At 55.0% G+C, this 12,925-nt stretch overlaps 1 protein-coding gene across 1 annotated transcript in view; it reads left to right on the top strand.

The window, feature by feature from the left end:
• Positions 1-129: 129 nt before the first annotated feature.
• Positions 130-12,925, top strand: part of LOC125917188 (dehydrogenase/reductase SDR family member on chromosome X-like) — a gene marked incomplete at its 5' end in the record, with an annotated part of 15,178 nt that continues 2,382 nt past the window's right edge. Inside the window, one exon of the mRNA XM_049623449.1 lies at positions 130-377. Coding sequence (XP_049479406.1) covers positions 130-377 — 248 coding nt within the window. The remainder of the gene's footprint in view (positions 378-12,925) is intronic.

Here is a 12,925-nt window from a genome sequence, read left to right as displayed (position 1 = left end):
AGACAGGTGAGGGACCTGGACAGGTGAGGGATGGGGCAGGTGAGGAACCCAGACAGGTGAGGGATGGGACAGGTGAGGAACACGGACAGGTGAGAGACAGGGCAGGTGAGGGACGCGGGTAGGCGACAGGTGCATCACCGTCTGACGCGTGTCCGCTTTGCCCCTGCAGCCGCTGCTACTCCCCCCACGGCGCCTACGCCCAAAGCAAGCTGGCGCTCGTCCTGTTCACCTACCACCTGCAGAGACTGCTGGCCGCCCAGGGGAGCCCCGTGACCGCCAACGTGGCCGACCCGGGGGTGGTCGACACGGACCTGTACAGACACGTCTTCTGGGGCACGCGTCTCATCCAGAAGATGCTCGGCTGGTGGGCGTTCAAGGTAAGCCTGCGACGCTCGCCTGGCGGTTCCCGGCCCTGCCGTCCGCGGCCCCGGGGGCGGCCACCTCGGGGCCACTTTCGCGTGGCCCGGTGCCCCCGTCGGGTCGACAACAGTCAGCGGTGGGAGCCGCCCGCGTGTGCAGTCAAACCGCCGCTGGTGTTTGTCTCCAGGGCGGACGGCAGGTTTGGGGCAGACGGCAGGTTTGCGCACGCGTTTCTGAATCAAAATCTGGGTGATTTCAGAACGTCGTTTCTTTGTCTGGCCGCTGCATCCGGCGTCCCTGGCGACCCTTGCGCCCCGGAAGGGCGTCGGAAGGGCGCGGTCTGGGCCCCAGCTTCCCGGAGTGGCTGCGTGTGTGTTTCGGGGCCCGCCTTCCCCCCTGCTTCCGGGATGTGGGGGTGCTCGCCACACCGGAGTCTCTGGGGAGCTTTGCCACTCTGCGTCCCTCAGCGTCCTTACCAGGAGCGCGCAGGCTGCCTCCGCTTTGCCACCGCGAAGTCGCACAGGTTGCGCCTGAGCCCGAATGCCACCCGTGGGACCCACCAGCGCCTCTGTTCGGATGTTCGTCCCTCCCAGTCCCTGTTGCCCCCAGTGGGGTGACGGCCAGCTGTATCCAAGTTTCCCGGTTTCTTTGCTAACGTCGTGTTTAGAGATCCCCACCCCCACCCCACCCCCCCCCACGGTCCCCCCCCCACCCCGTGGGTCCCAACGCCCACCCTTCCCCTCCGAATCCCCGAACCCCGGCTCTGGTTTCCTACCCCCCTGCCCACCCCCCTGTGTCTGATCTGAATTCAGTCTCCTGCTCTGTCCCTTCCCTGCCTGTGTATTTCTTTCCACATCAGCTTTTAGGTTACCTGTGATTTGAAGAAAACACAGCAGAGGTTGAGGACATATCTGTTTACTTACCCAGTGGTCCTGTCTTTCTAGGTTTGGGCTGTTGCCAGATTTTTACAATACATTAGAGTCGAGGAGAACTGGGATGCAATAAGGTCGCATAAAATATGATAAGACAAGAGTAGACTAAGATAGGACAGGATAGGATACGATGGCCGTCAGAGCAAGCTAATCGGGAGGGATGTGTGACTTGATTTGCGGGGGGAGGCGTTGAGATTTCACACTGTGACCTTTGTTGTCCCGAGAGTAAGTTGTCTTTCCTTTCCCGGATGTCTTTCCCGATGCTGGTGACTTTGTGATTTATAATAAAAATCTCTGGTCTCCCGCCTGGGTCTGGCCAGGAGCTCCTAAAACCCTTGGAATTTCCGGGCGGGAGAGCCAGAGGGGTGTCTTTTGTTATGCGAATGAGGGGACCTTTGGGAAGCCCGAGTCTTTGGGGGCTGGTTACCAGGGGAACCAACCGCCTGATGAGAGGCTTGGCACTTTCTGCCCCGCCCCCCTGACCTCCCGGGAGGGGGAGGGGGAGGGGGAGGGGAGGGTGGCTGCAGTTAGAGTCAGATTGGACCTACGCCTCTTATGATCACCCGGTGAGCTAGGCAGTGAGATGTTCCCCCGCGCCCCTGCGAGCCCCTCTGGCAGGTTGAGGGAACCAAGGAGGCTGTGGAGGAACCTCCAGTCTACGCACAGGTCACTCCACTGCACGGGTGACAACCTGAATTTTCAATTGGCAGCTGAAGGTGGGGGGTCGGGGACATTCCTACCCTGTGGCATCTGAGGCAACATCCAGGTGCCTCAGAGTGGACGTGTCAGAGCCGAGGGGTTGGTGTCTGAGAATCGCTTGCTGCTCCCGGGGGAACCCCGGAACCCCGCATCTTGGACGTGCCGAGACCAGGATCCTAACGCCTTGCACGGGTGTTTCATTAATTCTCAGTAAATACCCGTACTTGTCTTGTGATGTCTTGAGGTTTCGGGGGTGAACAGATGTCACTAGAAATACTGCCAATGGGCGGCACCTAGGGGGCTCAGTCGGTTGAGCCTCCGACTGGGCTCAGGTCATGATCTCACAGTCTGTGAGTTCAACCCCTGCATCAGGCTCTGCACTGACAGGTCTGAGCCTGGAGCCTGCTTCGGATTGTGTCTCCCTCTCTCTCTGCCCCTCCCCTGCTCATGCTCGCTCTCTCTCTCTCTCTCTCTCTCTGTCAAAAATAAATAAACATTAAAAAAAAAAGTGCCCAGGGTTTCCCCAAAATGCACCTGCAAAATCTAACCCCCGTCCCACACAGGGCATCGACTTTGTCTTGTTATCAGCCTCTCACACACGTGTGTCTCTGAAATTTAACTTTGCTTTCTTTGATCCCTAGGGAAGTAGAATAATATGTGATTTTTTTTTTCTCAGTACATCAGTTTCCTAGGGCACCGAAAACAAATGAGCACAGACAGGATGGCAAGAACCACAGAAATTTATCCTGTCCCAGCTCTGGAGGCCAGAAGTCTGATACCCAGTGGGGACAAGACCACTGAGATCCAGGAGGGGCAGGACCTCTGAGATCCAGGCAGGGCAGGGCTGCTGAGATCCAGGCAGGGCAGGGCCACTGACATCCAGGCAGGACAGGGCCACTGAGATCCAGGCCGGGCAGGACCACTGAGATCCAGGAGGGACAGGACCTCTGAGATCCAGGAGGGACAGGGCTGTTGAGATCCAGGCAGGGAAGGGCCGCTGAGATCCAGGAGGGGCGGGACCTCTGAGATCCAGGCAGGGCAGGGCCACTGAGATCCAGGCAGGGCAGGGCCACTGAGACCCAGGAGGGTCAGGACCACTGAGATCCAGGAGGGGCAGAACCACTGAGATCCATGCAGGGCAGGACCCCTGAGATCCAGGCAGGGGAGGACCCCTGAGATCCAGGCAGGGCAGGGCCACTGAGACCCAGGAGGGGCAGGAGCACTGAGATCCAGGCAGGGCAGGACCCCTGAGATCCAGGCAGGGGAGGACCACTGAGATCCAGGCAGGGCAGGGCCACTGAGACCCAGGAGGGGCAGGACCGCTGAGATCCAGGAGGGGCAGGACCCCTGAGATCCAGGAGGGGCAGGACCACTGAGATCCAGGCAGGGCAGGACCACTGAGACCCAGGAGGGGCAGGGCCGCTGAGATCCAGGAAGGGCAGGACCACTGAGATCCAGGAGGGGCAGGACCACTGAGATCCAGGCAGGGCAGGACCACTGAGATCCATGCAGGGCAGGACCGCTAAGATCCAGGCAGGGGAGGACCACTGAGATCCAGGAGGGGCAGGACCCCTCAGATCCAGGCAGGGCAGTACTGCTGAGATTCAGGCAGGGCAGGGCCGCTGGGATCCAGGAGGGGCAGGGCTGCTGAGACCCAGGCAGGGCAGTGCTACCGCGATCCAGGCGGGCAGGGCTGTGCTCCCTTCTGAGGCTCCAGGGGAGGGTCCTTCCTGCCTCTTCCAGCTTCTGGGGCTCCAGGCATCCCTGGGCTCGTGGCCGCGTCCCTCCCGTCTCTGTCTCTGTCTTCGCGTGTCCTCTCCGCTGTGTCTCTCCTCTTGCCTCTCCTATGAGGACACCTGTCATCCGATTCAGGGCCACCCTGATCTAGGATGGGCTCATCTCAGACCCTTCCCTTCGTCACATTGGCAACGACTCTGTTTTCAAGTAACGTGCCCTTCACCCTACTGGGAGCTAGGACCTCCAAATGTGTTTTGGGGGCCAGGACCCAATTTAACCCACAGTTAATAAGTCCATATTAAGTGTTTGAAATCTTAGATCCATCCTCTTGGTCAGGAACATCTGGGTCGTTTCTCGTTCTTTGTGGTTTCCAACAACGTTCCCGTAAGGCATCAACCGTGCGTGTCCAGTGCTGTTTCTGTCCCAGTCTCTCGAGGGAACACCGTGGGCTCTGGCCTGAGAAGGTTCTAGAAGGTTCTCCCGTCTGCATGTCCCAGAGAATTCCATGGGCTTTCAAGGACAGTTTTACACAAACTGGTTCAAGGGCTGAGAATGCCTCCAGCCTTTGTACCTTTGTTGATTCTGTGGCTGACGTCTTGTTTTTAATGGATTTTCAGTCTTCCGTTTGTGAAGCCAGATGAGGACTTAAGGCGTGAATATAATCCCATCCCCGCCCCTTCTTTGTAGTATGTGAACCTCTCTTGAAAATGCTCTTACCTACTCTTTGCGCAATTAGCTAATAGATGATATTGCCGGGTCATATCTTATTTGCTATTTTCAGTGGCCACGTGGTTTTGCCAGTAAAGTTTTATTCACACACACACACTTGTTCATTTACATGTTTTTTGTGTTTCCACAGCAGAGCTGAGTAGTTATAGCAGAGACCCGATGGCCCATGAAGCCAACAATATTTAATATCTGGCACTTTCCAGAAAACGGGGAATCTAGTTGACTGGGATCTAGGGAGATGATTGTGTCTTTGCTTTTGTTTCCCTCAAGTCCCTTATTGGGATCACGTGCATCCTAGAGTGGAGGGCCCCCGGTTTCTAGAATGATTCTGCCCGTCGTCGACCATTGATGTCCCCCACACCAGAGGATCCCATTCCCCAGGCAGTTCGCTGGGGACTTCTGTACTGATATTTACCCCAGAACCACAAATCCTCCTCTGTGCTCTGTCTGTCAAGTTGCGATACTAACGTCCTGATGAAAATATTGGCCTTTGCAAGCTCTGTGGGTTTGCAGATTTTCACACAGATGGTTCCAACTCGGCTTTCAACGTTCTCTTTAACGCGGATCGCTTTCTTGAGGATTCCTCCCTCGCCCTGAGTCAGCGTTGACAGCTCGGTCCCTTCGAGGATTGTGGGTTTCGACAAGTGTCAGAATTAAAGAGGACGGCCAGGGGAGCTCTTCTTGAGGCCTGCCCGCCACGCGTGCCCCTGGTCTCATCTGAGCGCCTCTCGTGAACCAGCTGCACCCCACAGCTCCCTTCAGGGCTTCATTACCGCCCTTCCTTTTCCATCTGCCTTCCTACTGACTCATCATCGGGTGTCTACTTCCTCCAGCAAAGGGACTTGGAAATATTGTCTCACGCCAACAGAGCAGCCTCATTCAGCCTGCCCCAGACCCGGCTGGCAGTGCCCCGGGGACGCGTGGCGCAGTTCCTTGAGAAGAAGCAGGAGGCTGGCACGACTCTGTCAGTCTCTACTTTCCCAGGCTCCGTATGAGTGTAGATGAAGCTTTTCAGCGGTCGTGAAACCCAGGGATGCCAGTGCCGATGCAGAAAACGCATCTGTCAGGTGTGGGGACCGTGGCGTTAGGACAGCAACCCCATGCACCTACCTCACTGCCTCAGGATCAGTGGGGACCATGAGGAAGCACGGTCCTCGGTGCCGGGTGCCTCTGGACCCCTGTGTGGGGCTTGTTTCAAACAATCCCAGGCCTGATTGTGGGTCTCCCCACAATAGGTGGGTCTCCTATTCAAATGAAACAAATTGACAGTGTAGGATGTGGCCACATCACCGGAACATGTACGACTAGTAACGGCCGGTTCTCTTTAATATGCATTTGGATCAGCCGGTCATTGGGTCACTTGATTGCTTTTTGATGGATGTGTCAGGAGGATGGCAGGTTGCATTAATCAACTCAAGGGCACACGTCCAGCCATCCTTCCCCCCTCGTTCAACAAGATTCAAGCACACTGTGATCACGATCTTCAGTTGACCTTCTGTCGTGCTGTAGGGACCTACCGCCATTCGTCTTCCCTCGTGGAATCAACCTGTGGTAGGATATCTCAGACGATCCAGGAGAGCCCAGCACCATCACAGGGGTCCTCGTAAGGGACAGGAGGGTGGGTCAGACTTGGAGAAAGAAGTGACAAGGAGGCAGACTCTCCCCCGGAACATCCAGGAAGAAGGCAGCCCCTGCCAACCCTCGGATTTTGGCGCACTGAGATACGTTTTACACTTGTAACCTTGTAGAATTTTGAGAGAATAGATCTGTGCTGTACTAAGCCACCAAGTTTGTGATAATTTACTGGAAGTTTCAGCTTCCTTGGGTCTCAGCTCTGAAGACCGTTCCCTTGTGTCTTTCCCAAGTGTGTTGGCTTCAGCTCCTTCCTCTGTAGAGCAGGTGGACAAGACCCGCCTCTCAGGTATATCCTGATTACATCAGACCAGATGGGATCCCCCAGGAGGTGTGGAGCTGGGAGTCATTGCAGGATGTCCATTCAGACAGACTGAGGACATCTCGGGCAACCTTCCAGGCACGGAGCGATCAAGAGTGCTCACGGGGGCATTGGGGTGGGCACTTCCCCCAGTTGCACCATGGTGACGGGAACTCAACTAGCTATCCCTTGGTTTGACTCCAAGCATTTTCATGCGTGCCAAAAGGAGAAATCTGGTGGCAGTGGTCTACCCTAGTGTTGGGGGTAGGAGGCGAAAGCTTGACTGGGCTTGGAGCCTTGGAAGGTGGGTTCAAGACTGGGCCAGGGTCCAAGGAGGATGAACAATGCTGGAGCTATGTGTGATGCAGAAAGTGGGTCAAGATGGCGGGTGGTCAAACGGACACCACGCCTGTCCTCCACTGTGTCTGCCATCTGAACTCAAGACCGAGAAAGGAACTGAGCTGCCCTTTGTCTCAGTTCTCCCAAGAGCAGCCGTTCCCAGCCCCATCCCAAAGCTTGTCCGGGAGACAAGCTTACCATGTGCTACAAGCCAATGGGCACCTTAGGATGTTAGCTCTGGATGCCAGTTGGGGAACGTCAGTGATGAGGTGAGATCAGAGCCATGCACTTAGAGGCCATTGCATTGGTCCAGGGGGCACTGGATGTGCTCGAGAGGGAGAGAGGGAGGTCAAGACATCTTGACTGGTTGACTCTGGCATATGAAAGAGAAAAGACTCAATGATAATTCCAGGGTTGCTGACTTAGGAAAGTGAGAGTAATGGTGATTCCAGTCAAAGACATGGGGCGATGAGAAATGCCCAGGTGGGGATCTGGGAATGCTTGACCTTGAGGGGGTTAAGTAGGGTCTTTAGTTCCCCATGTACCAACTGGGCTGCCATGAATGTGCGTCTGTGGCTCAGAGGAGAGTCAGGTTTTCATTCCACAGACGAAGACATGAAAGGAGGTGAGAAATGAACCGTAGGCATGGGGGACGGGGAGGCAGATTCAGGACCAAGAGGGAGAGGGTTGGGGTCTATGGGAAAACCAAGACGTGGGCATTCAGCACGACCCCACCCTGACCCTCCCCTGCCCCCACCACCCACAATGCCCCTCGCTTGGATAATTTGTTAATTCTGGATAATAACATCTGAAAAGATTGTTGTGAAAATCGCTAACCGAATATATGTGAAAGCATTTCCAAAACTGTAAAGCCCTCTATAATTATGTGATTATAAGGCATTCATGTTTCCCTGCGGTTGTATTTAGCACGCTTTAAATTCCATCCTTATTTTGCTATTATTTTTTCAGGCATCTGTGCCCAACTGCCGACCCCACAGCCCCGGCCTCTTGTAAGCTACAGGGTGGTGGGGGTTGTTTTCAGAAGAGCTTTGCTCTGCCCCGAGAGCCAACAAAATATTGGTGAGCATTTAACAGACATTTGCTGTACTGAATCGCACTGAAACAGTCTGTAGCTTCCAGTTCCATCCGTGGCTTCATGCAGAGAAAACCTTTAACTATAAATACACAGAGCCCTCTTCCCTGGTCTCCCAGCAGGCGTCTGGTTCCCCAGCGATCCCCCTGCCCCTGATAAAAGCAACACATTTCACTCTTGGGTTTGGTTTCACATTTTAGACATCTTCCAAGTCTTTAAGGATTATCTTTTTTTTTTACAAGCTGTAGATAAAGTGGGGTATGTTATTTATGCCACAGGAAGCATTCTTTAGAGAACCTTCTTATCTATGCAGAAGGTGACTGATTTTTTCAGCACAGAGTGCCCAGAAACACACTTCATCATTCTGGGAGTGAGCCAGAAACCAGCTCATCTCCACTACAGCTGCACGAGGGCAGGTAATCAGATTTTGCTGGGGGATTTGATGGTGGTCATCTGTCCTTGGTGTTGCTTGAGGCCAGAGACAGAATGCAAGTGATGTGGGGCTTTCCGCATATCCGTCTTAATTAGGTCCTTCCCAATCTGCCTCCATGATGTGTATGATCACGGACCTGAGTCGCCAGTCAGTCTGAACACAGTTGCGTACCTGGATCCCATCCTATCGATGGTTCTTTGGCGAATTAAGCTAAGGAGGGTCTGCCTCATTTACCCGTCCTGGTTGGGGCTGAACTTCTCTAGGACGTGAGTTCTATCACTGAATGAGCCAAAGAGTGATCCCGGGGAAGAAGAAGAAAGGATTAACAACTCTGGTCCCTGGGGATGAACACCCTCAAGCTTGAGCTTATGGGTCATGAAATATCACCTACATCTTTACCTTGCAGGTACGGGTCATAGAGGTCATAGGAGAGGAAGCCTTTTGACCTTGCCTTCTTCCCAACATGGCGTCCACCACAGGAAAAGTTGAGTTAGCGAGGGAGGATCCCAATGCCAAAGATCGCCAAGAGCGGGAGGGCTTTCTTCTGCTGGCCCCATGAACAGTCGACCCACGTGGGCTTTCCTTGTCAAGGTTCGAACATGGTGGCTCCCTGGGGCATCCAGCCTACAGCCTGGTGCCCAGCCAATGGCGGATCACTCCACCGTGAGCCACAGGCACAGGACGTCAGGAAATAAGAGCGCAAAACAGAGAAGCAAAGGGGAGACGTGAGAGCGGAGGGGCGGTGACACCAGCTGTGCCTACCCTTGCCGCTGGGGTGTGCAGAGTTCTAGCTCAAAGAGATTCAGGACAAACTTTCCTTCATCTTCGTGGTCTTCTCATCACCTAGACCACGGCATCTTTCAAATGTGGAGCTTGGGGTTGGGGCATGTGTGCGTTCGCTCAGGTGGCAAAGTCCTCTTCCGGGAAGAGCACTGATCCCACCACGACCTCATTGCACCCTGATCACCTGCGAAAGACTCCACCTGCTAATACCGTCCCATTGAGGGTTGGGGCTTTCCCGTAAGGGTCTGGGGGGACGTGCGCATTCGGTCCAAACGGGGACGCCAGCGCTCCTGGGACACATGGCTGAGAAGTATCTGCCGATACCACTCTTCCTTCCTACTCTGAGGTCCGTGGGCAGAATCTGACCATGTCCTGCCCCGGACTCATCATGTAGGAAATGAGTGAAGGTATAACCACCTGTTCCTTGGAAAAGGTGGGTGCACACAGCTCCTTCCTGAGATAGGACACACCTGCTGGGCCAGCTGTTCCTAGAGCCTTCCGCAGGGAACGCTCCCAGGCGGAGAGGAAAAATCATCTACTGACTTGAATTATAGTTCCCCAGGCTGCTACAACTAAGCACCATGGACTGGGTGTCCTAAACAACTCACATTCATTGTCTCCCTCGGAGATCCAGGCAGGGCCGAGGATGGGGGTCTTAGATCCAGGCAGGGCCAAAGACTGGACGCTGAAATCCAGGAGGGCCCAGTCTGGGAGTCTGAGATCCAGGCAGGGCCGAAGGAAAGAGTCTGAGATCCAGGCAGGGCTGAGGCTGGGGTCTGAAATCCAGGCAGGGCCGAGGCTGGGACTGTGAGATCCAGTCAGGACTGAGGCTGGGAGGCTGAGATCCACATAGGGCTGAGGCTGGGTGTCTGAGGTCCAGGAGGGGCCCAAGGATGGGAGTCTGTGATCCAGGCAGGGCTGAGGCTGGGACTGTGAGACCATGCAGGGCTGATGCTGGGAGGCTGAGATCCAGGCAGACTCGAAGTTGGGGGTCTGAGATGCAGCCAAGGCCAAGGTTGGGGGTCTGGTATCTAGGCAGGGCTAAGCCAGGAGTCTGAGATCCAGGCAGGGCCGAAGTCGGGGGTCTGCGATCCAGGCAGGGTCAACGCCAGGAGGCTGAGATCCAGGCAGGGCTGAGGCTGGGAGTCTGAGCTCCAGGCAGGGCTGAGGCTGGGGGTCTGAGCTCCAAGGAGAGCTGAGGCTGGGAGTCTGAGGTCCAGGTAGGGCTGAGGCTCATTGTCTGAGATCCAGGAGGGGCTGAGGCTAGGAGTCTGGGGCCCACGCAGGGCCGAGGCTGGGAGAATGAGGTCCAGGCAGGGCTGGGATTGGAAGTCTGCGATCCAGTCAGGGCTGAGTCTGAGAGTCTGAGATCCAGGCAGGGCTGTGGCTGGGAGTCTGAGATCCAGGCAGGGCCAAGGCTGGGGGTCTGAGATCCAGGCAGGGCTGAGGCCTGTGGTCTGAGATCCAGGCGAGGCTGAGTTTGGGGGTCTGAGATCCAGGCAGGGCCGAGGCTGAAAGTCAGAGATCCATGGAAGGCTGAGGCTGGGAGTCTGAGGTCCAGGCAGGGATGAGGCTGGGGGTCTGAAATCCCAGCAGGGCTGAGGCCTGTGGTCTGAGATCCAGGCGGGGCTGAGTTTGGGGGCTGAGATCCCGGCAGGGCTGAGTTTGGGGGTCTGAGATCAGGCAGGGCTGAGGCGGTGTGTGAGGTCCAGGAAGGGGCAGAGGCTTGTTCCTCCTCTGTCCTGTCTGTCTGTCTGCTCATCCTCTCTTGTTAGAAGGACCCCATCCCCTTGGGATCAGGCCCATCCTAACGACTCATTCTACCATAATCCCCCATTTACAGACCCACCTCCAAATCAAACGCATTTTGGGGGCCGAGGGCGAGGGCTTCACCGTATGAGTTTTGGGGGGCACAGATCAGCTGGCCTGAGGTGGCTCAGCCCCGTCCGGCTCAGCAGGAAGGCTGCTGCACAGACAGAGGCTGGAGCTGGCCTGGGGGACGTTCCCCCTGGTTACTCAGCTGTGCTGGCCGTCCCCCTGCCCGTGGCGTTTCCCGCTCTACGAGCCCCCTCGGGCTCAGAAGTCGTCTCCCTTGTGGTTCTTGTGTATCACTTGCAGCCATGTTTCTACGTTTGCCAAAAGCCTTTCACTCGCAAGGCGTCGCGCATTTCCCCTGATACTCGTGTGGAAAAGCTAGTTGTATAATTTCCGTTTTCCAGGTGAGGAAAGGCTCCTGGGAGGGTGGTTGGTTTGGCAAAGGTCTCGCAGGGAACAGGTGGTGAGGCAGGAATTTGAACCCAGGTCCTGAGGCTCTTGGGTGTGTTCTCTTCCTCCAGGGGGTGCAGGTAAATCCCCAAAGGTTAAAATCAGGTGTGTGACGGCATGCGAGCTTGTGGGTGATCACGTGTGTGTGCGTGTGGGCTAGTGTGTGTGCATGTGCCTGAATACGTGTGTGCTCACGTGAGCACGTGTGTATACGTGTGTGTGCATGTGTGAGTGTGTGAACATGTGTGTGCACAAGTGTGTGCATGTGTGTGTGCCTGTGGCCATGTGTGAGCACATGTGTGCATGTGAGTGTGTGCATGTGTATGTGTGTGTGCCTGTGGCCATGTGTGAGCACGTGTGTGCGTGTGGGCACGTGTGCGCACAAGTGAGTGTGCATGTGAGCAAGTGTGTGCACAAGCGAGTGTATGCATGTATGAGTATATGTGTGTGCACGTGACCATGTGTGAGCACATGTGTGTGTGCATGGGTGAGTCTGTGAGCACATGTGTCTGCACATGGATAAGTACGTGCAGGTGAGTGTGTGTGCATGTGAGCATGTGTGTGCCTGTAAGCACGTGTGTGTACGTGCGTGTGCATACTTGTACACACACGTGTGTCTCCACACTTATCATGACACCCTCCCTCTCACGCGGACATGACCTATAATTGCTCTGATGGGTGATGATTAGGATGTGATATGAGATATAATGAGGGATAAATGAATAAAACCATCTATTTCATGAGCTGTCAAAACGTTTACGAATTAAAGAATACAAATGAAATCTCATTTCCGTCTTCATTATGAGCCCAAGGCTTTAAAATGTTCTACAAATGATCAGCGGTTGCTTTTTTAAGCCTAGCATCTATCATGTATTTAAGCCATGATAGTTGGGTAAGTGGATGTGATTAATTCTTCACAAGATACATTCTAGCCAAGAGACTGCTCTTTTCCTTGCCCCTTCGTGTGTCAGCAGAGCTGGCTGCCCGGGGGTGACTTGGGTGACTGTGTGCATGTGCATGGGACTGTATGTGTGTATAAATGTGTGCGCGGGTATGTAAATATGGGCTTATGTGTCTGTATCGGAGTATGTGTGTGTGTGCGTGGGAATGGATGCGTGCGTGTGGGTACATGACTGTCCACATGAGCATAGGTGTGTGCATGAGTATGTACGTGTGACTATGTGTGTGAAGGTATGTGTGGGAGTGAGAGTGCCTGTGTGTACATGTGAAAACACATACGAATACATGTGTGTGAGAAAATATGTGTGTGCAGGTAAATATGTCTGTACATGACTTGCGTGCCTGTGAATGTATGTGCATATAGATGTGTGTACATGCGTGTGAGTATGAGTGTGCATAGAATTGTGTGTGTGCACATGGGAGTATGTGTGCATGGGAGTGTGTGCGTGTCCGTGGGGGTGTGTGTGCGCACGTGGGAGTGTGTGCGCGTCCGTGGGAGTGTGTGTGTGCCCATGGGGGTGTGTGCACATGTGGGAGTGTGTGTGTGTCCATGGGGTGTGTGCGCATGTGGGAGTGTGTTTGCACATGTGGGAGTGTGTGTGTGTGTCCGTGGGAGTGTGCGTCTGTGGGAATGTTTGTGTGCACATGGGAGTGTGTGTGTG

The sequence above is a fragment of the Panthera uncia genome, unplaced genomic scaffold (assembly GCF_023721935.1).
Source record: "Panthera uncia isolate 11264 unplaced genomic scaffold, Puncia_PCG_1.0 HiC_scaffold_1569, whole genome shotgun sequence".
Lineage (NCBI taxonomy): Eukaryota > Metazoa > Chordata > Mammalia > Carnivora > Felidae > Panthera > Panthera uncia.
The sequence above is the reverse complement of the archived record's forward strand: the minus strand, read 5'-3'. Positions and strand labels throughout refer to the sequence as shown.